Here is a 27,703-nt window from a genome sequence, read left to right as displayed (position 1 = left end):
ACACATTTGGGCACAATTTGGACATGTTCACTGTGGGGTGTACTCACTTATGTTGCCAGCTATTTAGACATTAATGGCTGTGTGTTGAGTTATTTTCAGAAGACAGTAAATCTACACTGCTATACAAGTTGTACACTGACTACTCTAACTTATATCCAAGTTTCATGTCTATAGTGTTGTCCCATGAAAATATATAATGAAATATTTGCAGAAATGTGAGGGGTGTACTCACTTTTGTGATACACTGTATGTCTTATGGGGCAAAAATACTTTGTCAGCCGCTATTTCAACATTAAAAGCAAACTGGAAACGGAGATATATAAAGTCATTCACGTTTCTACAACAGACCTGTGGTCAAGTTGTACAGTGCAGTTGAAATTAAAATGTTGTATATTCTATATGTACTTATGACAGTAGAATAAGGCACAGACATATAAAAAGTCCCAGTCAAACAAAAAAAAAAACCCCAACATATCATGATATACCGTGAAACCGTCATAATCTTAAAAAATACCGTGATACAAATTTTTGGTCATACCGCCCAGCCCTAGGTGCAAGTAAAAAGGCATGGGTTTGGTGCAAGCTACATAAATTAATGCATCATACTACTATGGACATCTCAACACACCTTGATATGTGGTTAATAACACACACACGGCAAACCATGTTACATGATGTTCTTTATGCATGTTGTTTTACCTAAAATATGGTTCTGATTTATTATTATAAAGAATGAAAATATTTAATGTTAAACAGCCTAAATAAAACATTTTGATATATTCCTATGACGGTGTAAGACCCGTAATAATTTTATAGGTGCAACCCTAACAGCCAACCCCCCCAGCTCCCACTGCCATATAATCCCCCCACCCTATTGCCTTCCGCCAACCCGCCAGCCCAGGGTGTTTCTTATTTCCAGTTCTGAAAGTTGGCAACCCTACCCTTAACACTCAATGGCTTAGGCTGAAAGCACCATATTATAATGGAACAATGGGTCTCCCTCAAGTGTAATCCTATTGGCGCTTGTAGCTGCCTATTACTCTTTTCGTCCAATCAAAAAGAAGCTATTCTAACGGTATGGGCGGGCCAAACTGTTGCTTAGCAGCCGCAGAATCAAAACAAACAGATTACATAATCTGAATCGCAACAGACCACATATTTTTGTAAACGCTCTGGACTGAGCATTAAATTAGAGTTTATACACTTTATGTAGTGAATTATATAAGTAATACAGAAAGATTTGGGTTCGGGATGAAAAACTTAAAAACTTTACATGTACAAAGGACAATCTGTACTAATTATAGAATGAATATTGTGAAAAACATTGTATAATCTTTTTTTTTTTTTATATATATAAAAAACCAATATATATCAAACAGTGATAACCTGATTTATTTCACTATTTTGGCCGTTTTACATATAAAAATGCTGAAAAATTCAGATGTGCTGATGCCACAGAGGCTGCTGTAACTCGATTCCTGAGTGAAGGAGTCAGGCTGCGTTCCAAATCGCACTATACTTAATAACAAGGTACACTAGTTTCTATTCGCGCGAACGTACTATTTGACACACTTCATAGTGATGAAGGGCGATTTGGGACGCAGCCTCTGAGATTTTCGGGGAAAACTAGTGGAAACAAGATGGCTGATACGGGACGGGGAAAGTTTTGCGCTGCTTTTAGACAGACGGACGATTAAGACTTTTAAAACACTTTAGGATTAGTGGACTAATTTAGACAAGTAGGCGAATAACAAGTACAAGTGATTGTTGTAGTTTTTTTATTTTTGGTTAGAAAGACAAACACGCATCAAGGCGAACTTATTTGGAAAACAGTCCAGTGTGGTTTTTTTTTCTGCTTTGGTGTTTTTTTTTATTAGTTAATTAAATTAGAAAGACGAGTTAAAGCTAATTTAACTTAAAAAAAAATCTTAAAACTAAAACTAAAATGAGTTCCAGTAGAAACAGATGTCAGCCAAATAGAGGTGCTGTGGGTTCTGCGCATGCGCAGAGATCAGCGACGGCAGCAGCAGAAGGGCTGGAGATGGAGATGGAGCGGATGGAATCACAGGCTGAAGCAGCAGGTCTCGGGGTGCCCGAGGATTATCAGCCGCCAGCATCCAACTCCGGCTCTAGGCAGGCTTGGAGCCGTGATAACCCGGGGTTCGAGCCCGAGGAGGGCCTGGATGCGAACTGGAGGCGTGGACGCAGGTCCCTGTCCGACACTTCGAGCAGCGGGAGCAGCGGACTCGGGAGTTTTCGGCGGGGCGTTTATCCAACTCCACCTGGAGAGGGGCTGCAGCTCGAACCGCTCGGCTATGTCCCCAAGATGCTAAAGAAAATCAGACGTAATGAATCTCTTATGGACTACACAAAATTATTCTAATTAAGTGCTCACCAATACTTCAGATATGGGCGGGACTAAGCCGGATAGGGTCTCTCTCTCTCATAACTAATGCAACTACGACCTCTGCTGGCTGATTGATGGCGCCTGCACAGAGATGAGAAAAGAGTGCTGTCAGGGTGTGTCTCTCCGTACACAACGCTGAGCTGCACTGCACTCGTCAAAGTGTAGGTGATAAGATGCATACAGCTGCTGCCCACGTGTCGGAGGGGGCGTGGGTTAGCTTCGTTCTCCTCAATCAGAGCAGGGATCGGCATTGGTAGGAGGCATGACGCAATCGGGCAATTGGACGCACTAAAAAAGGAGAAAAAGGGGAGAAAATGCATAAAGAAAAAAAAAAAAATTATATATATATATATATATAAAGTGCTCACCAATACCTATTCCTGTAAAGTTTACTTCTCTGTAAAGTTCCCACCCAAGTCTGATTTACCTGACCAACTGATTTGTGAATGTAGTTTTTAGGATTAAACTTGGGCCTGCCACAAATGTCACATAATGTTAGAATTAGAATTTACATTAATTGCAAACACAATGTTTATTATTAATTATTTATTTATTATAATGAAAACACTGCAACGTTATATTTTAATTATTGTCATTCTTTAAATCATCAGTATATTATCCTATATTATCACTTTTATTTATTTGGGCTGCTTCTGTATCTCAGGGAAAACACACACACACACATTCACACCTAGGGGAACTTGGTATCTCCAGGTGGCCTGACTTCATGCCTTTGAACTGTGGTAGTACCCGGAAAAAATCCACACAAACACAGGGAGAACATGCAAACGTCACACAGAAAGGGCCCAGGACACTCCAAACCCAGGACCTCGCTGTGAGGCAACCGTGCTACTCACGAGCCACTGGAGGCATGGACTTTTATCTCTATTTGGTCTGATTTTTAATCTTGTTAATGAAAAGTCTGACCCTGCAAGACTAAATTACACTGTGTGTAACTGGATCTTTTAAAAATGCTTTTCCTCCCCATTTAGCGCACTCAATTTTGTCTTCCACTGCTGAGAGATACCAGATTGCATCCGAGGAGAGCACGTCGCTGTAAGAGCCTCCTCCGATACGTGTAAAGCCCTCCTCTTCTCGCCCATGCATTCTGCAGAGGCGTCTCTTCCACCAATCAGGGTCCTTACACAGCGTATGAAGACCCACCCACACATCGTCTGGCCCCCACCCTGCAGATACGGTGGCCAATTAGTATCTGCTGCAGGCACTGCCAATTATGCCCACCAGATGGCGCTCAGCCAACCGGTGGCAACACCGAGTTTCAAACCGAAGAGGTCAGAAAGTCGGTGCTGGTGTTCAAGCGGCCACCTGGGCGCCGTGTAACTGGATTTTAAAGGCAAATGTGTATATTGGATGTAATTCCAGTCTAGTGCTTTGAGCGTGGTAGGAGCTTCACACAGTTTGGTGAATTCGGGCTCTATTTCCTTGATGAGCTTAGTCAGAACCAGAGTTGGGCTTTCCTGTGTTCAGTAAATGGAAGGAAGTTGAATGAGGGAACCGTGTGTACGAATCATATTGTGTTATCGTTACAGTAAATGTATAATCTGCTCATTGATTACAGGTTTGTGGGGGACTCGTCTTCTGGAGGAGAGAGACACCAGCAGAGAGATGTATCTGAAGAACGTTCTTCGAGAGATGATTACCTACGTCTTGTTCCTCATCACGTTATGTATCTGTATGTTAAACACAGCAACATTATTAAACTGATTTAAATAAATAGGGGTATGTTACACTTGTAATGTGCCCACCTGTCGTTTAGCCTGGCAGGGGGGTACAGATTACGGTAGTGCTCCTACCTGCTGTGCCATTATGTGCAATAAAGGCACAGATGACTGTGAACTGTAAGCAATAAACAATAAGCAATAACCTGTACCCCAGTCATTGCTATTCCTACACACGCCAGTCCATCGCAGGGCAGACACTCACACACACACACACACACACACACATTCACCTACAGGGCAATTCAGTGCCTCCAATTAACCTGACTGCATGTTTTTGGATTGTGGGAGGAAACCGGAGCTCCCGGAGGAAACCCACGCAGACACGGGGAGAACATGCAAACTCTGCTGACTCCCCTGACCGTCCCGCCTGGGTATCGAACCCAGGACCTTCCTGCTGTGAGGCGACAGTGCTACCCACTGAGCCACCATGTCTAAATACATGATGTGCAAATTTGAAGTAGATATATGCACTGGAAGTCACAGTTAACATCTGTATTGTGTAGAGTTCATATCAGCACGTGATTAGGACTGAAACCTTTTTCCAACTGTGCCATATTTGTACATTTATAGCGCTGAAAAACAAAAGTAATCAGAAGGTTGCCGGTTCAAGCCCCAACACCAAGTTGCCACTGTTGGGTCCTTGAGCAAGGCCCTTAACCCTCAATTGCTCATCGTGTTTAGCTCATTGTGTAAGTCGCACATCATTGCCTGCAATCAGAGATTTGCAGATTTAAGCAGTCACGAATGTTGAGGATACCATATGAGCATGTTTTTGCCCACAGTGGGTATTTCAGCAGGGGAAAATGATGCCGGTGCCAAAGTCTAGCTTTGGTGGGATCATTATGCGGTTTCCTGGCAGAACCATTTGGAGCATAGCCTCAAGGAAATGAAAGAGAGAAGTTTTGTACATTTTGTAACGTTCCAGCTCAAGTAAAAGATGAGAGGGGCCAATTTGGTCTGATTTAAAGTCTAATAATTATTCAGTGCCTGTTTAACCACACTGCGTTTTGTCTAAATATGTTTCAGTAACGTACGGGATGGTGAGCACCAACATGTACTACTACACCAAAGCCATGTCTCAGCTCTTTCTGGATACGCCCTTGTCAAGTGGAGACTCTACGACCTTCAGAAATCTTAATACTATGGAGCACTTTTGGAAGGTAAAGACATTTTATTGCACCTTTTTATATGTTATTATGGGGTGTCTCAAAAATGATTTGGTATGAAGGAACTCAAGTGCCTGCACACAGTCCTGACCTCAAACCCACTGAACACTTCTGGGATTAACTGAAACGTTGATCGTGAGCCAGGTCTTCACACGTCAGGGCCTGACCTTACAAATGCTCTCTGTTAGGTTTTTACTCAGTCACCCAAAGTCCTGTCCCTTAAACTAATAGAAAGAACTTAACCAGGAGAAGAATCATTCATTGAATCTCGTGCACGATGAAAGCATGTATGGATGCCTCAGTTTATTGAAAGAAAACAGAGTTTTTATAAACACAAGAAAAGTGTGTGTGTGGGTTTGTTTGTTTGTTTATTAGGATTTTAACGTCATGTTTTACACTCTTCGGTTACATTCATGACAGGAACGGTAGTTACTCATTACACAAGATTCATCAGTACACAAGTTTATATCAAACACAGTCATGGACAATTTAGTGTCTCCAGTTCACCTCACTTGCACGTCTTTGGACTGTGGGAGGGAACCGGAGCTCCCGGAGTAAACCCACACAGACACGGGGAGAACATGCAAACTCCACACAGAAAGGACCCGGACCGCCCCACCTGGGGATCGAACCCAGGACCTTCTTGCTGTGAGGCGACAGTGCTACCCACTTAGCCACCGTGCCGCCCATGTGTGTGTGGGTGAGAGAGAGTGTGTGTGATGGCTAAACTACATGAGAAAGTTTTAGAGAGAAGAAGAGTTTTGATCAACAAGAACAAAACCAGCCAAAACAATGTTCAGAACTGCATGCTCAGCTCATAAGCGGTGAGAAGAGCAGAAAAACTAGGCCTAACTAAAATCTAACACTCTCTTAAACTAAATAGGCAAAATTCCCATTCCAAAGTCTTGAAAAACCTTCAAAAGAAAGTGGAAGTAGTTAGAGCTGGACCATATTCATTGCCATGTTTTTGGAATGAAATGTCCAACAAGCTCATGTTCTGATGTCCACATACTTTTGGTTAGATTGTGTATATTAAGTAACAGATATACACATATATTTCTGTAAGCACTTTCATAATCAGATTCAATGGGTCTGTCTGAAAATGTAGTGATCTCTCTCTATATAGACGCATTTTACTTAGTTCTACACGCTCCTGAGAAGAGGGCGTGTCTAAATTCCTAGATACTTTAAAATGCTCCTACTGAGGAGGCTTAATTCTGAGTGATAATCTGACTGAATAACGAGGGAGCGTCTGATGCTTCCTCAGCACTGAAGGCGATCCCAGCATTCAGTGCGGCACAAACAATGACAAACATGCTGACAAACGTGGAGCAACCAACAGAGTTCTTTTCAAATGTAAATAAATTCTCATTGATGTGTAATTTGTATAAAGGTGCACAAGTGTCGTTTGTTTGCAAACTCGGGCTCGTCAGGGACAGTTTAACAGTTTTCGGTACACGGAGGGAGGCGTAAGCTGGCGTGCTAGCGGGTTGTGCCGCCGTAGCGCATTGATTTGAATGGCCTGAGGCTAACTGTGTTAGCTAAGTAAGCTAAAACTGCCGTGACCTACTCGACGTAATCTCTGTATAAGTAGTGCGTCTAAATAATCTGCCTCATGAGTTCGATGTCTTATTAGAATCCTCTTTACTGAGGCAGCTGCCCAGGTAGGCAGTATGCAGCAAGGCAGCTCACTAAGTTTTCAGACAGACCCAAGATGTTATTTGTTGGGCAGCCAGGGTCCTTCTTGTGTGGAGTTTGTATTTTCTTCCTGTGTCTGTGTGGGTTTTCTTCTGGCCAGTTGGAGCTACTAGAAACTGTGTGAATGTGTGTTTGTATGTGTGTGTGTGTGTGTGTGTGAGTGTCTGCCCTGTGATGGACTGGCAACCTTATCAGGGTGTTTCCTGCTTTTCACCCAATGAATCAAACCCACTGCAGCCCTGGCCAGAATGAAGCAGTGGTAAAACAGACAATAAATGTTATTTGCCCTGGTGCTCAGGTGGCACATTGGTGCTATTGTCCAGTCGGGCATCTTCAAATAGACATGATTGGCTATGTCTGAGGGGATGGCAGAGGTCCCGCAATGGATTGGCATCCTTTTTGAGGTGCGTTACTGCATTGCACCCAGTGATTACAGGGAAACCGGACCAACCATGACCCTGACCAGGATAACACAGTGGTAAAACATGAAAATGAATGAATGAATGAATGTTATTTTCTAAGACACATGGGGGGTGCAGCAGTTTAGGCGATCACTGCTGAGATCCAGTGGTGCTAGCAGCCAACCGGGGGTCTACACAGACATGATTGGTTATGTCTGACTGGTGAAGGCAGAAGCCCTGTGATGGACTAATCAATAATAAATGAACCGACTAGTCAATAATGAATTATGTTACCAGTTTTGATCTATGTTGCCAGGATTTTTATCTGTTTTGTTGATGAGTCGATGCAGTTCTGCTGCTAACGTAAACACCGTGTGTAGTACACAGAGGGACCATTCCTGAACGGGATGTACTGGGAAATGTGGTACAACAACCAGAGCTTGCCGGAGAACCAGAGCCTGATCTACTATGAGAACCTCCTGCTGGGAGTCCCACGCCTGCGGCAGGTAAAGGTGCTCAACCAGTCCTGTCCTGTTCACGAGGAGCTGAAGGATGAAGTGTACGACTGCTACGGAGTCTACTCATCCACCAACGAGGACAAGAAACCCTTCGGCCTGAAGAACGGCACTGCGTAAGGAGTCATTCTCTGAGAATTTCAAATCAATACAGGGTTACAAACAGTTAAAGTCTTGTATGACTTCTGCTACTGTTTTTTTTACTGTCGGAACAGACAGAATTGGAACAGACTCTTTGCCCAAATTTATTAAGGGGTTTGTGTGGCCTGATGTTAAATGCACCGGTGCTAATATAATCAGAGCCTGATATCTGGGGGGTTTGAATCCCAGGCTGGGCTCACAAATACAGAAGAAGGCACATGGCATAACGTGAACCTAGTCGCAAGGGGGGGGCACATAAGTAAGTAAAAGGGTCGTTATTAGGAAGGGCATTTGACATAAAAACTGTGCCAAATCAAATATGCGATTGAATACTTACTGTTGGCAATCATTCATTCATTCTAAAAACATGCTGTGTCAAAATAATACATACAGGAATTTACGTTTAGAATTTGGTGTCACATGGCCTTCTAATTCCATGTTAGTATTTACGATTGATTATAGCTGACTTCTCTGTGCCAATATAAATAAAAAGCTTGATGACTAATGTTTTTAAGGCAGTTTACAAGGAAAAACAATTAAAATTGATACCTTACAGTTAGACTGAAGTTTGTTGCTGATCACAAGCACCAAAAAAACAAGATGGTTTGCCGCCTCTAAGTCCATGGTCATGTAAAGCTTGCCTGTGGACAGCAGAGCGATTTGGAGAATTATTAGTGCGCTTGTTTTTTTTTTTTTCCAGTGGAGAATTCAGACCCCTTGACTTTTTACACACATTATTGTGTTGTGAATTGGATTTTAAATGAAGATATTAAAGCAATAAGCCACGAGAGACCGTGCGTTACTGTGATTTTAGCACGGGGAATGGCGTTTTTTCTAAAACGCACGGCCTCGAGTGGCTTATTGCTTTTATAAAACAGCGGTCAACATAAAATACAATAAATACAACAATGTTTAATTCATAAATGTATTTATTGTGTATAAACTTACAATAAAGCATTCTTCCGCGACGCCAGGTAGTTCGGTTAACAGTGTTTCTAGGCAGCATGAGGGCGAAAATAACATTAACTTTCTCTTTTCAGTGGCGTATTAATATGGAATGATGTGAGGTGGTCATAGGTGTGCGTTTATCGGGGATTTTACAACGGCTTCGAACGCGGCTCAGCCAATCAGATTTTAGGACCGGAACTATCCGTTTTATTTTACATTTACATTTTCAGCATTTAGCAGATGCTTTTATCCAAAGCGACTTACACAATGAGCAATTGAGGGTTAAGGGCCTCGCTCAGGGACCCAACAGTGGCAACTTGGTGGTGGCGGGGCTTGAACCGGCAACCTTCTGTTTACTAGTCCACTACCTTAACCACTGAGCTATCACTGGCTTTTTATAATTGTCATTTTGAGTCCACATCAGTCCACACTTGATCACCCACAGTGATTGAAGTTCAATCAAACATTCAATCAAAATCGTAAGTGGAGACGCTACGATGTAAAACACGCTAGTGCTCCAGAGCTGAGATTTCACACACATCGTTTCGAACACAAAAAGTTGCGTTGCGGTGCTCCTCAGTCAGCTGTGGAGGGTGTCAGTACAGAGGAAGCGTAATTCAATCAGGGTAATTGGGTTTAACTAGATTAGGGAGAAAATTGGGGTGAAAATCGTAAGTGGAAATCTCTTATTTACACTCGTATTCATACCTTTATGAATTTAACCTTGTCAAAGCTCCTGTGGCAGTGATTACAGATTGGATACGTCTCTACAAGCTTTGCTCATCTGGATATGGGCAGACAGAATCCCCATAATCCCTGGTTGGGCATCTGCATACAGACATGATTGGCTACGTCTGAGACGAAAAGGGCGGCACGGCGGCTAAGTGTCGCCTCTGTCCACTGTCGCCTCACAGCAAGAAGGTCCTGGGTTCGATCCCCAGGTGGGGCGGTCCGGGTCCTTTCTGTGTGGAGTTTGCATGTTCTCCCCGTGTCCGCGTGGGTTTCCTCCCACAGTCCAAAGACGTGCAAGTGAGGTGAATTAGAGACACTAAATTGTCCATAAACTTGTGAACTGATGAATCTTGTGTAATGAGTAACTACCGTTCCTGTCATGAATGTAACCAAAGTGTAAAACATGACGTTAAAATCCTAATAAACAAACAAACAAACTAAGACGAGAACGGCCAAAGCCCATGATAGATTGGTGTCCTGTCCAGAGCATTACTGCCTTACACTTAGTGATAATGGAGAAACCGGACTCACTGTGACCCTGACCAGGCTAAAGCTGTTATAAATTATGAAAATAAAAAAATACATGAAATATGTGTAATAATTTTTTATTAGATACGTGTAAAGTTGTGACGGTATACAGTCTAAGCAATTGAAGGTTAATGGCCTTGCTCAAGGGCCCTACAGTGGAAACCTGGCAGTGATGGGTCTTGAACTGGCAACCTTCTGATTAATAGTCCAGTACATTAACCACTAGGATACTTGTGAAGAGCGTTATAAGAACTCCAGTTCATTCTGACCAAAGTGTGATATGGTCACTGTTAGATATATGGTCATATCCCTCTGATGTGTGTTGTAGATGGGTGTACTCTGAGCAGAGCAGCCTGGGTGAGGGCAGTCACTGGGGTGAAGTGGCCACGTACAGAGGAGGAGGCTTCTATCAGGACCTGTCTCGCACCAGAGACCAGGCAGCAAAGCAGCTCCAGGAACTGAAAACGAACCTGTGGCTGGATCGAGGCACCAGAGCCGCGTTCCTCGACTTCTCCGTGTACAACGGCAACGTCAACCTCTTCTGCATTGTTAGGTAACTGACTCCAGGACATCTTATTAAAGCTTTAAGTCAGCAGAGGTCAGCTGATGTCTGTATTGTTGGGTACAGAAAATACTAAAAAGCTTTTTGTGTCCTATTTTAATACAATTAAAACTATTAAAACTCTACTGGGAGGATTTTGAGAGTGTCTGTGGAAAATACTTGAACACACACTGTTCCAGTTTGGACTTGAGGGCTCTGTGCAGGACACTGGAGATCATCCTCACCAAACTTGGTCATGCCAAATCAGAAAAGGGCCTTCACATATACATACTAGGGATGTAACGATACACTACCCACGATACAATGCGAATCTCGATACTGGGTTCAATTTTTTTAAAAACTGAAATTGAAGACAAATTATGACAAAGTTTCCTTTTATTATTTCTCTTAAAAAAAGAAAATAAAATACTGTATTTGTGATTATCTTTTATTTATCTAAATAATGAATGTTCTTTTATTTCTGAGGTAGGCACAAACTATGCAAAACAATTTTGAATTAAGCCCAATTTGGCTGAAAAAACCCCGAATTTGGCAACCAGGTGTATGGCGCCAGTGACGTCATCAAGGTGACGTGTATAGCGCCAGCGCCCTCTGCTGTTTAAAGTGAATTTTTTAATCGGTTATTAACTGTCTTGTGGTGAATCGTTACATCCCTAACTCATACATTTTAAAAATTCAGTTCAGGAGTTCAATAAAATAAAATAAAAGTAAACTTTTTGACTTACAGACTTCTGGTTGAGTTTCCAGCCACCGGGGGCGCTGTGACGTCCTGGCAGTTTCAGACAGTCCGACTGATGCGCTACGTCTCCAGCTGGGATCACTTTGTTGGACTGTGTGAGGTGGTGTTCTGCTTTTTTGTATTGTACTACCTGGTGCAGGAGGCGCTTGAGATCCAGCTGCACCGCCTGCGCTACTTCAGAAGCCTGTGGAACTGTCTGGATGTGCTCATAGTGACGGTACTACAACAGTAACTCCTTTTTCTGGGTTCTTTCTTTAATTTATCAACCTTAGCTTAAAAAAGTGTGAATGTGGCATCTAGGTCTGTTTTGCTGGTTAGGTTTGGCTTCTCAGTGGCACCACTGCAGTACAGATGCAATTGGGCATGTCTGAGGGAGGGAAGGCCAGATGGAAATTCCTCTATTCTTCTAGATTCTTCTCCTTTATTTCCCAGTGTAGTCATTTCCAATTCCCTACCCTGACCGAGGAGGGTTAGACCCAACACACCCCTCCTCAGACATGTGTGTAGTAGTCAACGGCTTCTTTTCTCCTGCACAAGAGAGGTTAACCCAGCAGTATCACATAGAACTCGCGCACTGCTCTCCGTTATTCATCATCTATGTTTTTTTCAAGCAACCCACATTTTTTTTCAATTTTTATTAAAGCATTTTCTCCCAATTTAGTGTAGTCAGTTTGTCTTCCGCTGCTGGGGGATCCCTGATTGCGTTCGAGGTGGGTATATTGCTGCTCACGCCTCCGACAACCCGTTGCAGCCCTTTGCGGAACCCTTTTTCACCTATACATTCTGCACAGGTGCCTCTCTATCGGCTAATCAGGGTCCTTACACAGCGTTTGAAGACCCCACCGACATAGCCCGGTCATCCCGCCCTAGCAGAGACGTATCTGCTGCAGGCACTGCCAATTATGCCTGCTAGATGGCGCCCAGCCGACCGGTGGCAATCTGGTCCCACTGTGGTCTAAAAGATGTAACGTAAAGCCTCCACAAGGGGGCCTACATGTACAAGTTCATTTTGTGTTTATGTGCCTGTAAAAATGTGTTTATTTAATTATTATTTGTTTTTTGACTCGCCCGGCCGGTCGATAGCAGAGTCGAGATTTGAACCCTGAAGCGTAATAGACCCCCGGCACAACCCAAGCACCATTTTATTATTATTTTTTATTAGAACGTATATTTAAAGGTATGGTATTAACAATTTTTCTTGATTGTTTTCTCTTGCTGTACTAGCTGAGTGTTCCCGCCGTCATCATGAACATCTACAGAACGTCGGCAGTCAACAGCAGGCTGAGGTACCTGCTGGAGAACCACAGCACGTATGCGAATTTCAGCTCGCTCGCTAATCTGCAGGTTCAGTTCAACAACCTGGCAGCAGTCATCGTCTTCCTGGCCTGGGTCAAAGTGAGTGCCTTCTCTTCTGATCCATTTATCGTTCATCATTATCCACCTTTGGTACAATATATGGCCTAAGGTATGTGGACACCCAACATGAGATTGTTGGATGGATATTTTATTCTTAAACCACGGACATTGGCATGATGTTACCCAGTCCACATACACACCTTGTGGCTGATAGATCCTCCACTCCACTGAGAAGGCGTTCCACAGGTTTCTAGAGTGCGTCTGTGCCTATTTAGTCAAAAGAGCATTTGTAGGGTCACAATGGACATTTCAGTTCATGCTGACGATGTTCAAGGGGGTTTAAGGCTTTGTGCAGACCACTAATGTTCCTACACACCAAACATGTCAAAACATGTCTTTATGAATCCTGCTTTGTGCATAGACACAATCATAGTAAATCCGCTGCTGGGGACCCCAGTGGTGTCCATGGAGGGTGTATATTCGCCTGACACACACTCCCTCCGACGTGTGCGCAGTCCACCAATCCCTTTTTATTCTCCCATACTTCAGTGAAATTGCGCGTGAGGTTGGCTTCACGTACGTAGAGCCACGCCCCGATCTCTGCGCTGGGCAATCAAGGTCCTTACACAGCATTACCCTATTAGTCCAGTAATTCCCGTCTTGCAGACTGGAGGCCAGTTTTGTCTGCTGCAGGCATTAGCCAATTGTGCCTGCTAGAGGGCGCCCAGTCGACTGGTAGCAGAGAATTAGTTTTCACCTGTTAGCAGTGGGTGTGGCTGAAACACCTAATCGTAATAACAAGCATTTATGTCCACATACTTTTGGATCTATAATGTATGTTTAGTAGAAAAAGCATTGATCTGAGGTGCTGTGGTTTAACCGCTCTGCTCTTTATGCAGCTCTTCAAGTTCATCAACTTCAATAAGACGATGAACCAGCTGTCCACCACCGTGTCCCGCTGTGCCAAAGACCTGCTGGGTTTTGCCATCATGTTTTTCATCGTGTTCCTGGCGTACGCACAGCTGGCATACCTGGTGTTCGGCACACAACTCAACGACTTCAGCACCTTCCAGGCCTGCATGTGAGTCCACCCACATTTTGTAATGTGTATTTAAATAGGGTTGAATCAAAATTCAGTCAGATTCATTGTGGCAACCCCTATACATGAGAGCTTTTGTTTGTTTGTTTGTTTACTGGTTTAACGCCATGTGAACACATCAGTTCCAGCTTTAACTTTGTCGAATGTTTTCTGAAAAAATATTAAGTAAAATTAAGAAAGTTGCTGCACACAACCTTTTGAGCGCTTTAAAAGTGACCATTTCATACCCGGACTGAGCCGCTTCAGTGTAAATTGTGGGCCCTTATAGACCCAAATCAAAACTATGTCCAATATAGATAGATGGATGGATGGATGGATAGATAGATAGATATTTTCACTGTCATTAAAATTAATAGATACAAATGGCAATTACAAGGGATCTTCAAAAAAGTTTCCTCACTTTTATATTGTGGTTATAAGCGGTGAGGGTGGGAGGAGGAGTAATCGGTCGTGTCTGAGAGACTGAGAGACGCTTATAGTCCGGATTTAGCTCCATCTGATTTCCACCTTTTTGGGCGCTCAGAGAAGCTTTAAAGGGAAGAAGATTTTCATGTGATGATGATGATGTGAAAGCAACGACGCATCAGTGGCTACGAGCTCAACCAAACACATTTTTTGCTAATGCCATTAAAAAGTTGGTACAACGCTGGGAAAATGCATCGGAAGGTGACGGTGTAGAAAAGTGATTTTGCTTCTTGAAGAACCCTCGTATATCCATTTAGAATCAAATCCACAACACAATAAAGGGTGCAAAAAGTCAGGGGGTCTGAATACTTTCTGAATCCACTCTATATGAAGACGTATTTATAGAAAATATCTGATATGAAAACCTAATAGTAGCTTTAGCACTGAACTAATCAAACTGTTGGGCATCAAATCCAGTTTGGCTGATGTGAGGTAAGACAATAATTGTGTGCTTCAAGGGTGCAGCGGTCTGTTACGCTAGCCCGCCGCTGGTGACCCTAAAATATGAGAGCAGCTCAAAGAAAATAATATTAAGTATTAAGTAATTAAGTATAATTGCTGCACTTGGCTGGGTTCCAATCTCAGTCGGGGGATGGCCGAACAACCTAGCCATTGTGGGGCTGTGTCAGGAAGGGCATCTGGTGTAAAACATGTGCTAAATCAGGTATGTGGTGACCAGAAGCTGAAAGAAGAAAACGATTAGCATGTTTGCTTAATAATGTACTGTAGCTTATGTGTGTTGTTTTTCTCCATTTGTAGATTCACACAGTTCCGGATCATTCTGGGAGACTTTGATTTCTCCGAGCTTGAACAGGCCAACAGGGTCCTCGGGCCGATTTACTTCACCACCTTCGTCTTCTTCATGTTCATGATTCTGCTGGTAAGAAAACAAAACAGGCAAATGCTATTAGTACTAAACCTAGGTTTAAATTAACTAGAATAGACTCTGAGTGTACAGAGGAACAGTATATGCTTAGCAATGATGATCAAGCTGATCGAAGGCTGGGTTTGATCCTTTTCTTCTTTGTTTCTGCAGAACATGTTCTTGGCCATCATTAACGACACATACGCAGAGGTGAAGGCTGATATGGCACAGCAGAGATCTGAGCTGGAGATTACTGACCTTATTAAACGGGTACGTTACCATACGAGGGCAGGACTTACCCCTCAATATCGCAGACCTTTCCGTTAACTAATGTTTCACTAGGAATGTTACTAGATAACTAGTAATGAAAACTATCTTAACAAAAATCTTTTACGTAGGTACATACCCACACCTTAATCCATGCTTTGAGTTTTTACACAGGCTTGCTGATGTTGTTTGCTATGAACCGGCACCCCTAGCCATAAAATTATTCTACTTTTTTTCATGCTTTTTATTCTACTTGTCTTGTCATGTCCAATTCCCACACTGTAACTTCCTCCACCGCTGCAGACCCCCGCCGAACATGGACAGCCACAGACAATCATGAACCTCCTCTGCACATGCAGAGTGTCACAGAGAGCATCATCATAAATAGGGAATCACGCACTACTATCCGTGAATCAACCGGCCCTGGTATGTGAGGCTCAGCCAGACAGCAGAGGCCGCAATTGCAGCGATGAAGAACCCATTAGACTTTTCTCTCTCTCAGGCACAACCAATGTAAATGCTCGGCTGGTCGATAGCACAGCTGAGATTCGAACTCGAGAGCTGAAGTGATGGGCTAGTGCATTAGACCGCTGTGTCACCCCGGGTATTATTACGGCTGTATTCACTAGATACGCTGCAAAATCGCTTTTGCACTGCCTGCCTATTGATTCCTACTCAGATTAAATGTCGAGCGATTACAAAATGCCATTTTAAGTTCTTTCCACAGATGTTCAATGGGTTTTAAGTCTTAGAGTTTAGTTTTCACGGCCGCTCAGGTGGCGCAGCAGTAAAAACACACGCTGGAACCAGAGCTGGGATCTCGAATACATCGTATCGAGTCTCAGCTCTGCCTCCCGGCTGGGCTGAGCAACTACATGAACAACGATTGGCCTGTTGTTCAGATAGGTGTGGGATTAAGCCGAATAGGGTCTCTCTTATGACTAATGCAATTACGACCTCTGCTGGCTGATTGATGGCGCCTGCACAGAGATGGGAAAAGAGTGCTCTCAGGGTGTGTCTCTCCATACACAGTGCTGAGCTGCACTGCACTCGTCAAAGTGTAGGTAATAAGATGCATACGGCTGCTGCCCACGTGCCGGAGGGGGCGTGGGTTAGCTTCGTTCTCTTCAATTAGGGTGGGGATCTGCATTGGTGGTGAGGAAGCGTGACGCAATCGGGCAATTGGACGCTCTAAAAATGGAGAAAAATGCATAAACAATATATATATAGAGAGTTGAGTTTCCACCTCATCAGATCAGATCATCAAATCTTTTTCCTCATGTTGCCATGTTGAGTCCTTTACATGCCATTTAGGAAACTCCAAATGGACCATCACATGTGTTTGCCACTCTTATAGAGTGCTGCGAAGATGGTTGTAGTAGCCCACCATTACTGAGATCGTGTTCGAATTCTAGGCGTTTACACAGACTTGATTGGCTATGTGTGACTGTGTGAATTAGATTTTGACGTGTATTGCAGGGCTACCATAAGGCCATGGTGAAACTGAGGCTGAGAAAGACGACGGTGGATGACATCTCCGACAGTCTGCGTCAGGCTGGAGGGAAACTCAACTTTGACGAGCTCCGACAGGACCTGCGAGGGTAAAGATTTACGACCGGTCTTGATGATGTAAAAACAGCTAAACTGGTGTGTTTGCTGACTGAACATTGTGTGATTGCAGAAAGGGCCACTCGGATGCTGAGATTGAAGCCATTTTCGCTAAGTATGACCTGGATGGAGATCAGGAGCTAACTGAGCATGAGCACCAGCAGATGAGAGACGATCTAGAGAGAGAGAGAGTGAGTAAATGAAAAGTTAATGACCCCAATCTGGTTATAAACTGGGTAAACGAGCTATTTTACCAATAGTTTACTCATGTACGATTTAATCTCAACTAATTCTAAAATTATGAGAAACCCGATACATAAAGCCAGTTCAAGTATTGGTGAATCATCTCACTCCTCCCTGGTTTCTACACGTTTGGTTGTACATAATTCTGGCCCCTTGGTTCTGCATAAAAAGGAGCATTTTGGGGAAGGAAAGACATCAGTAGGAAGGACAGACGAAGAAACGGTTGTCATTAAGCAATATTTTAGTCACCTGAAATACTGAGCAGCTAGAAACTTACTAGATGATCATTTACATGAACGTTGTATGCATAATACACACGCACAGCTGCACAGATGCTCAGTGTCTCTCACACACATGCCAGGAGGACTTGGATCTGGAGCGCAGTTCGCTGCCCAGGCCTCTGAGTGGGCGCAGCTTCTCCCGTAGCCAGGACGACTCGGAGGAGGACGACGATGAGGACAGCGGACACAGCTCACGTCGGCGTGGCAGCAGCTCCGGTGGAGTGTCCTACGAGGAGTTCCAAGTGTAAGATTCCTATTTATACCACTTTCAAAATACAGAGCAAAGTGTGTTTTGTAAAACAAAGTGTAGATAAACGGTTACAGGGATACGTATGTGACTGAGTGGTCAAAACATACAGAGTTTATGGCCAAAGGTATGTGGACATCAAACCAGAAACTTGTTGGACATTCCATTCCAAAAACATGAGCATAAATATGGATATGAATAGCATCCTCCAATAATCTGTTGTCTTTGTTGTTGGAAGAAGGTCTTCAGTCAACATTCATTCATTTGTTGTATGTTGTACCACCTCCTTAGGTGGGCGAGAGGCAGGAAACACCCTGGACAGGTCACCAGTCCATCAAAGGGCAGACACGCTCTCACACACACACACAAACACACACACTTACACTTAGGGCTGTTTTAGTAGCTCCAGTTGATCTGGCTGGTTGTCTTAAGACTTGTGGGTGGAAACCGGCGCACACAGAGTAAACCCACACAAAAACAGAGAGAACATGCAAAAGTCACACAGATGGACCCTGGTCGCCCAGCCAGGCCTTTCTTGCTGTAAAGCAACAGTGCTTCCCAATGCACTGCCCTACAATCAACATTCCTATTAATTCAGCATTAATTTAGCAATAAGTGTCTAAAACATCTCAGAATAAAGAAATGGTGCCCACATACTTGTGACTTTTAATATTTTACATACACATTGGTACCTGCATTTAATACTTTGTACAAGTGTGATTTGCCTTACCTGTATTGGCAGGCTGGTGCGGAGGGTGGATCGTATGGAGCACTCGATCGGCAGTATTGTGTCCAAGATCGACGCGGTCATAGTGAAGCTCGAGGCCATGGAGAGAGCCAAGCTGAAGAGAAGAGAGGTGCTCAGCAGACTGCTGGACGGTGTTGTGGAGGTGGGTTTCTCTATAAAAGCTGCTGTACTTTTCATGTGTTTAACACATAGATCCTGGAAGAAGTATTTGAACCAGTAGCCAGCAACCTTTCCAAAGAGTTTGGTGTTCCAATTAATAAAATTAGAAGTTTGTGTTGTTGATGCCCTTCCATATACAGGGGATCTTTCCACACGTTTATATTTTGGTTGGAAATGGTGAGGGAGGGGGCTGTGAAGCATGGTGGAGAAAGCATCATTGTTTGAACCTGAGCCATGACTGCTTCTACAAGCTTTTGCAGTTTAGCCAAGTGAGACAGAAATTCTTTTTGGTTTTGTATTTCTGACATTTTTAGGTGTTTACTTTGGTGATATACAGTAAATCACATACCGAAATTGCATACTTAAACAGTACGTACTGTTTGGCCGGTAAAGTAATTAGCTCTTTCAGTATGCACTCACTCTCAGAAGTACTACGTCCGCCATCTTATTAATGTCACGTGATGCATGACACCACATCATCACAGTTATAACAATCAGACCTGTTAAGAGCCGACTGTTTGCTTTCCGCCATCTATCAGCTCCAGTTGAATTCTGGGATAGATTATCGGACCGCAGTGTGCTGTGTTTGCATACTCAAAAATGGGTGCCCATGCAGTAGGTCATCCTTAGCAATATGAGACTGAAAGCATATACAGTCATGTGAGAAAATTAGAACACCCCATGAGAACCTTTGTCTTTTTAAAGGCTAAGCACCAGCTAATATTGAAGTTTTAAACACATACATGCATCGAAAGTTGAGTTCCTAACTTGTGATTATTGATAGTTAGAAAACATTTTTTTTTACAAATTCAAGGAATACGGCTTAAAATTCTGTTGTTTTGCGTCGCTCGCGGTCTTCGGATTCTGTCACAGGCGTCGCACGTGTGACGTAGATGGTGGACAACAACTCAAGAAGTTGAATCTTAGGCGATGCAAAATGATTAAAAGGTGCGCTGTGTTTGGCTGCAATAATTCAATTCAACACCAACACCGACTTGATATTATCGCCAAATATATAAATATTATATATCTAGATAGATATATAGATGAGACAGCTTTAGGACAAATCAAATGCGTGTTTATTGTTAAATACAGAACAGAGCAGGGATGCGCGTCTTTTCTCTATTAAAAAAGGTTTAAATTTAGCTTCTATCCTAGGCTAGATATACACTGTAAAACGAAAAAAAAGTGTTTAGGCTAAATATTTTAAATGCACTAATCTGATCAAAATATGGTATAAATAAAAGTAGAATAAAGTCTGTAAGAGTTTAAACCTGCGTTATCATGCGCGCTAGAAAAACCAACACGTTCATCTGATGTGGTTTCAGAGAGGATCTGAGAGAGGTAGTGATGTTTCCCTCAGCACTAAATCTCTCTCTGATGGTGCTCGGTGCACTAATACACACCTGTACTGCACCTGCATGCATACTTTACAGAGCAGAGGAAGTCTAGCCTGGTTATCGCGCCAATATTACCCATCTATTTAGTAGGTATAATTAACATAACAATATATACTACATTTTAAGTTATTATTCGTTTCAATACATTTTTATTCAACGAAAAAATACATTTCAATCATTCCAGCAAGCCAGCAAATGAGAATCTGCAGGCTGTAATGCCATATTAACCCTCATTAAGTGTTTTAGAACGCCAAGGCTGTTTAAATATAGTTTAAATTACAATTATTTTATTGAGTGTGAACCATTAATAAACTTGCCTATAATTACTGTTGCCATTGTTTCCATTTTAAAACACAAAGCCTGACACTCAGAAAGAAAGAAAGAAAGAAAGAAAGAAAGAAAGAAAGAAAGAAAGAAAAAACGTTATACAGGCACCCCCACTGTCACTGCAGATTTATCCTCTTCATTAAATTCAGAAATAGCTTTGGAATCTGAAGAACCAGCACTGGAAAATTCGCAGTCCAAGTCAGTCATAACGGTGTAGGAGTACACTGTTGTCCACCAGTGACGTCACGCTGCAACTTCCTGGAATTTCCGGAGCGACCTCGGGTTTTTCCGTCAATTTACTTGAAATCGTCGATTTTTGAGTGAATTAAACAAGTTATTTACATTTTATTCACGTGTATGGTTTTTAACTAGCTAAAATAATGTGAAATCTTTAGAGAGGTCCATTAGGTGGTGCTTAGCCTTTAAACATATTTAAACATATGAACATTTGAGCCTCATTTGAACAGTATGGAGAGATGGAGCTTATATCATTAAGCAAGTAAAACTAAAAAAGTTGTAAAATGAAATGAACAAAAATGGAAATTGATTGTGAGGAAAAAGTTAGAACACCCTATGCCCTATTAGCTGGTATTTCCCCCTTTGGCTGAAATAACTTCAATTAGACGTTTCCTATAACCATCTACCGTCTCTGACATCAAGAAAGTTTTTCCCTCTCCTCCATGCAGAATCTCTTTAGCTGTGTGAGGTTTGATGGGTTTCTTGCATGCCTGTTTCAAATCACCCTACAGCATCTCAATAGGATTAAGATTCAGGCTTTGACTTGGCCATTCCAGAACCCTCCATTTTTTTCCTTTGAGCCATTCCTTGGTGGATTTACTAGAATGTTTTGTGTCGTTGTCATGTTGCATGGTCCACCTCCACTTCAGCCTTAGTATTTAGACAGATGGTTTTACATTTTCCTCAAGCACCCTCTGATACAGTGAAGAATTCATTATGGATTCTATAATGGAGAACTTGTCAGGCCCTGCTGCTGCAAAGCAGCCCCAAATCATGACATTTCCACCTCCATGCTTCACAGGTGAGGTGGTTTGGTTTGCGCCAAACATGTCTTCTGTTACTGTGCCCAAATAATTCAGCTTTGGATTCATCTGTCCAAAGCACATTGTTCCAGAAGTCCTGGTCTTTGTCTAGGTGTTTCTCTGGTAAACTTTAGTCTTGCTCTGATGTTTTTTTTGACAGCAAGTGTTTCCTCCTTGCACACCTCCCATGAAAATCAAACTTGTGCAGTCTCTTTCTGATGGTAGATGCATGTACCTTGACATCAACTGTGGCAAGTGCTACCTGTAGGTCCTGTGATGACATTGTAGGATTATTGGAGACTTCTTTATGCATCTTGTGATCTGCTCTTGGGCTGAACTTGTTAGGACGGCCTGACCTGGCCATGTAGGCAGTTGTTTTTAATGTTCTCCACTTGTAGATTATTTTCCGGACAGTGGAACGGCTGATTTCTAATTGTTTTTAGATCTTTTTGAACCCCTTTACAGACTTATATGCATCTACATATTCTTTCTAAAGCCTCAGAGCTCTTTAGATCTTACCATGGTGATACCACTCACTTTGAAAATCAAGAGCAAACCAAACTAATGTCTGGGTTTAAATAAAACTCCAATGTTCTCTAACGATGGTCTAATCATTGCAGCTGATGTGGTGACCTGACTCTAATTTTAGAAATTTTAAGTAGTAATAAATGTGGGGGTGTCCTAACTTTTTCCTCACAATAAATTTCCATTTTTGTTCATTACATTTTACAGCTTGTGTTTAAAAGTAATTTATAACATTTTTGTTGTTTAATGATATAAGCTTCATCTCTCAGTACTGTTCAAGTGAAGCTCAAATGTTCATATGTTTAAATATGTTTAAAAAGGTTCTCATGGGGTGTCCTAACCTTTTCACATGACTGTATATAATACAAGACCAATAAAACCAGCATAAAACACAGATTCCTGTTGTGTATATCATAAATGTGACAACATAGCAATATAAAACCAAACAAACGAACTTTGGTGATCTCTTTTGTGAACCCGTTGTGCGCTCCTACCGTCTTTCTCTGGCAGGACGAGAAGATGGGGAGGGACACGGAGGTTCACAGGGAGCAGATGGAGAGGCTGGTGAGAGAGGAGCTCGAACGCTGGGAATCGGACGACGCCATCTCTCAGGTCAGCCAACAGCAGGCCACTTCAGCCGTGTCGGGAGCTCATCCCCGTCCACGTAGCACTCGCCCCTCCTCCTCGCTGTCCACCGAGGGTCCAGACAGTGGGGGCAACGGAGGTGCACAGGTGTAAGATCTCGTCCTCATACCGATCACGTGGCCTTAAGAAGTATTACGACACACTCACTGTGGTATTTAAATTTTTAATGTTGTTTGTAGATTTTCCACAGTGCACAGATCCATCAGGTACTGTTTAGAGTCGCAGTGATACTCTGTCGGTATTAGCACAGATACTGGCACTTAGTTGCCGTATTTGAATCAGAGGAAGAGAATCAATACCCTGACATCAATTCTGATTTGCACAGTTTAATTTAGTTTTTTGTTTTGTTGTAATTAGCTCATGCTAAACAATCTTATTACACTAAAGGAGGGATTTAGTTTAGCTATAAAGCAACAGTTCCAACAATCATCCAACAATTTTAACCCAAAGTTTATACAATAATAAAGTCCCTGAGCGCTCAATGTCTCAGGTGTAGCGTACAATGGGGACCAAAAGTCTCAGACCACTCGAGAAATTTATTCTATTTTAATTCTTCAGTTATCCATTTCTGTCAATATGGTTTACACAAAATACACCATCCAGACTTTATTTCAGTTCGTTCCATAAGCTATCATTTACATTTATAGCAACTTACACTTATCACTGACTAAAGTTCAAGCAAATTATGGGTCTTGCTCAGGGGCCCAGCAGTGGCAACTTGTCAGTGGTGGGGCTTGAACCTGCAACCCCATGATTACTAGTCCAGTACCCTATCCGCTGAGCTACCACAAGCTATCATAGTTCAAGTTTGCGAAATCCAACCAGTTATAGGTCTATACTATGCTAACAGTGCTACTAAAAATTCACTTACTTTAGCCAAAATTTTAAAAATGGTTTAACATGTACTATTATAAAATCTCATAAGGACATTTAAAGAAGGTATGATGGACGTGTGCTAGTTTGGCACTGAGGTTTAATATGCCAGCCCACCACTGCTTCGGATGTCAGTGGTGCAACCAAGTACTAATGATCAGGAATCTGATATTTTACAAAGCTCATGTTGCACCTTTGGTACTTTTTTTATTAAAATCTTTGGTACTGGTGCCCAGGTGGCGCAACAGGATATTCCGCTAGCACACCAGAGCCGAGATTCTGAACTCTCGGCTCTGCCACCGGTCGCCTGGGCGGGCACAATTGGCAGTGCCTGCAGCAGACAATAATTGGCCACCGTGTCTGCTGGGTGGGATGCGTTTGGGGTCTTTAAACGCTGTGTAAGCAGAAAGCATGGGCGAACATAAGGGGTCCGCTGTGCACGGGTCGGAGGAGCAGCAATATACCCTCCTCGAGTGCAATCAGGGACCCCCAGCAGCGGAAGACAGATTGACTCTGCCAAATCGTGGGAAAAAGGGGAGAAAATACAAAAATTTTATAGAAATAAATCATTGGTACCTTTTTATTAAAAGTACCCAAAATATTAAGCTGCGTTTCAACATTTTATTTATTTATTTAGCCAGTTTCTGACTAAGTACTAAACATACAGGGCCTCACGTAAGACCTCTTTGGGATTTTTATCATTTGATTTACACAATACGTCTAACACAGACGCAGCAGTCTATCACGCTGAGATCTGGGTTCCAAGCTGGGTTCCAAGCATTTACACAGACATGATTTGCTATGTCTGGGAAGTTATGCGATGAAGTGGTGCCCAGTCCCATGTTTCCTGGTGAAACTGGACTTGTCCTGACCAGGATAAAGCAGTAGATGAAAAAGAATGTCTCACAGAATTTCCAAAAGAAAAGAAACAGGCAGATTTGTGGCATTTTGCGATCAATATTTGATTATTCCACCTTTGGCTGCATTTACAGACCTTAGGGATATGCCTCTTTCACATTTTAACGTAAGTGGTGGGCTAGCGCACTAAACTGCTGTGCCACCCTGATTGCAAAACGAGTATCTGCAGATTCCATTTCTAAAGAAACAATGAAGTGCATACATTTAAAAAAAAAAAAACTTTTCATTAATTGCATTTTATAAACACAAACACATTGATTTATGTTTTATCAGTTAATGGTTCATTTGCATTGAAGTTAATGGTGCATTGAAGGTCTTTATAATCTAATATCAGTGTTTGTGTAATGAAGGGAATCGTGTAGCTTACAGTATTTACTACTTTAATTTAAGGCACAAGCATTTATCAGTATGAAGCTTCACTTTTTTGCTGATGGAGTGGCATGTTCTGTCATGTATTTCCTACACCAGGTCATGTATTTACACATTAATGCCATTATTAATTTCTTATGTTATATATAATGTAACTTAAACAAACTTCGATTTGGAGTGCATCTGTTTTCATGGGAAGCCCATGTGTTTAATGTGTACGGCCGATGTTGTGAAGCATTTTGCTGATCCAAGTTTCTTTCTCACTACATTTATTTGGCACTACCTATATATTTGTTCTTTAGTTTTGTATGTTCCTATATTGATGCTGATATTCAGTATGATGTTTGATGCAGTATTGTTGTAGGTGGTGATATCCTGAGCCCCTTTCACACGTGCCTCCCTCACACAAAAATGTACATGGCTGCAGCCACGTATAAATATATACCTGATGCACATAATGTGATGCAATGTGATGTAACAAATCCCACACGGAATTACACTTTCAAACTTCTATACATTTGTTTACTAGTTGTTTATTCTCTTTACTTAATGTCTTATTATGTAAATGATTCACTTGCTTCTTGATTTATCTATATGCCCCTCCTTCTTACAGCCAGGCCTATCAGCTGGACAAACATAGAACTAACAAACAAGGAGTCCGAGGACTCAGTCCTGAGCTTAGTCCCACGTACACTTGTGCAGAGCCACACCCAGGTGCAGCGTGTAAATAACTAATTATTTTTTTTTTTATTCCTATTTGATCCAATCATTCAAGGAAGAATGAACACGGTACGATCAAAAGTGATGAGTATTATTAAGTGCATTTTAAAGTGGGACCAGCCACAGCAGCCATTCGCAGGGTTGTTACAATCCGAAGTGGGCGGCACGGTGGCTAAGTGGGTAGCCCTGTCGCCTCACAGCAAGAAGGTCCTGGGTTCGATCCCCAGCTGGGGCGGTCCGGGTCCTTTCTGTGTGGAGTTTGCATGTTCTTTCGTGTCTGTGTGGGTTTCCTCCGGGAGCTCCGGTTTCCTCCCACAGTCTAAAAACATGCAGGTGAGTTAAATTGGAGATACAAAATTGTCCATGACTGTGTTTGATATAAACTTGTGAACTGATGAATCTTGTGTAATGAGTAACTACCGTTCCTGTCATAAATGTAACCAAAGTGTAAAACATGACGTTAAAATCCTAATAAACAAACAAACAATCCGAAGTTCCTAGAACAACTGATAGACACTTCAGGCTACAAATTTCCATTATAAAGTTTAATTATAAAGGCCAAAAAAATTTTACAAAAAAAAATGCATTTATAATATTAATAACTTTTAGGCTTTACAGATGAGGTTGGAAATGCATCTCAAATGTTTATTTCTTCTTTAGAGTGAAAACTTTGGTTTAGTTTCTTTAAGTTTTTATTACAGAAGGTGTTTGTACCCTTCAGCAGGGTTAGGGTGCTGTGATGATTACAAAAACAATATTATCAGCAGTAATAATAATAGTAATGGGGCACTCAGATGATGCAGCGTTCCATCACACTATCCCATCACTTGAGATCTGGGTTTGAATCTTAGTGGTGCTGTTGGCTGTCCAGGTGTCTAAACACAGACATATTGGTTATGCCTTGAAGGAAACTTGGGGGTGGGGTGTAGAGTGGCAAAGCCCTGCGATGGTTTGGTGCCCCTTGTCCAAGGTATTATTGCCTTGCAGACAATTTGACTGAGCTTGGCTGAGCAGGCTTGTTTGCATTTATCTTACTATTTAGATAGTAGGTTTGTACCTGGGCACAGTCTTACCACAACTTTTATTGTTCACAAAGAAAAACATGACAGACGTCAGTATTAAATGTCTAGCAGTTTGCTGGGATTGCAGTCAAAGCATGATCTGTTGTTGCCAATAAAGTGGACACAGCTTAAATTGTTCACTTGTGAATACCTTTTCACTCTATGATCAGTTTATACACAGTCCTACTAGAGAATTACTGGTAAATACCTGGGTAAAGACGCCTGTGTGAAAGGGGCTTTGGTGCACTGGTGGGTAGTATAAACTTTTATAATGTTCATATGTTACAGTGAAGGCAGAACTTGTATCAGCAAACAGCTCTAAAGGTTTTATTCTGTATTGTGCTTAAGGTACTTTGGAATGTTTTTTATGAAAACTTGTTTGAAAATAAACAATAATAAGCTTTAACATTTCTGCTATTTTGATTTAAGGACAGAATATCACTGATGTTGCTGCAAAATAATGCAGTTGTCAACATTTTGCATCCATAATGAAGGGGATTTCCACAAAATTCAGAGTGTAGAACATTTTTGAGAACTCAGGCCTGGCTCCCAACTCGCATTCCAATTCATTTAAAAGATTTTCACTTGGGCTGAAGTCATCAACATATTTAGTAACCAGCAAACACCACGTTCACAACTCAGCAATGCAGTACCCAGAGGTCAGGAACAAACCAAGCAGAGATAAACCACTTACAATCATCACACCTGACTGGGATCGATTTGGGATTTGGGGTTTTGCCAAATAATCTTGGGATTTTTAATTTCCATTTAAGCAATTACAATCTGCCTGCAATTTTATAGTCTACAGTCATAAATAAAGAAGGACCTGGCAGCAAAGGCAACCTGGCAGTGGTGGGGTTTGAACCAGCATGCTTCTGATTACTAGGCCAGTGCCTTACCCGCTAGGC

The 27,703-nt window shown here is 42.2% G+C and overlaps 1 protein-coding gene across 1 annotated transcript; it reads left to right on the top strand.

The window, feature by feature from the left end:
• The first annotated feature begins 1,723 nt into the window (after window positions 1-1,723).
• pkd2 (polycystic kidney disease 2) lies at window positions 1,724-27,201 on the top strand. The gene is made up of 15 exons (XM_062996248.1): window positions 1,724-2,345; window positions 3,987-4,100; window positions 5,176-5,309; window positions 7,795-8,045; window positions 10,607-10,831; window positions 11,568-11,796; window positions 12,804-12,974; window positions 13,835-14,016; window positions 15,259-15,379; window positions 15,536-15,634; window positions 17,111-17,232; window positions 17,313-17,430; window positions 17,844-18,007; window positions 18,753-18,900; window positions 22,720-27,201. Exons 1-15 carry the CDS (start codon window positions 1,946-1,948, stop codon window positions 22,945-22,947), a joined length of 2,706 nt encoding a protein of 901 aa, XP_062852318.1. The 5' UTR covers window positions 1,724-1,945; the 3' UTR covers window positions 22,948-27,201.
• The last annotated feature ends 502 nt before the right edge of the window (window positions 27,202-27,703 follow it).

Source organism: Trichomycterus rosablanca, chromosome 5 (genome assembly GCF_030014385.1).
Source record: "Trichomycterus rosablanca isolate fTriRos1 chromosome 5, fTriRos1.hap1, whole genome shotgun sequence".
NCBI classification, from domain to species: domain Eukaryota; kingdom Metazoa; phylum Chordata; class Actinopteri; order Siluriformes; family Trichomycteridae; genus Trichomycterus; species Trichomycterus rosablanca.
The sequence above is the reverse complement of the archived record's forward strand: the minus strand, read 5'-3'. Positions and strand labels throughout refer to the sequence as shown.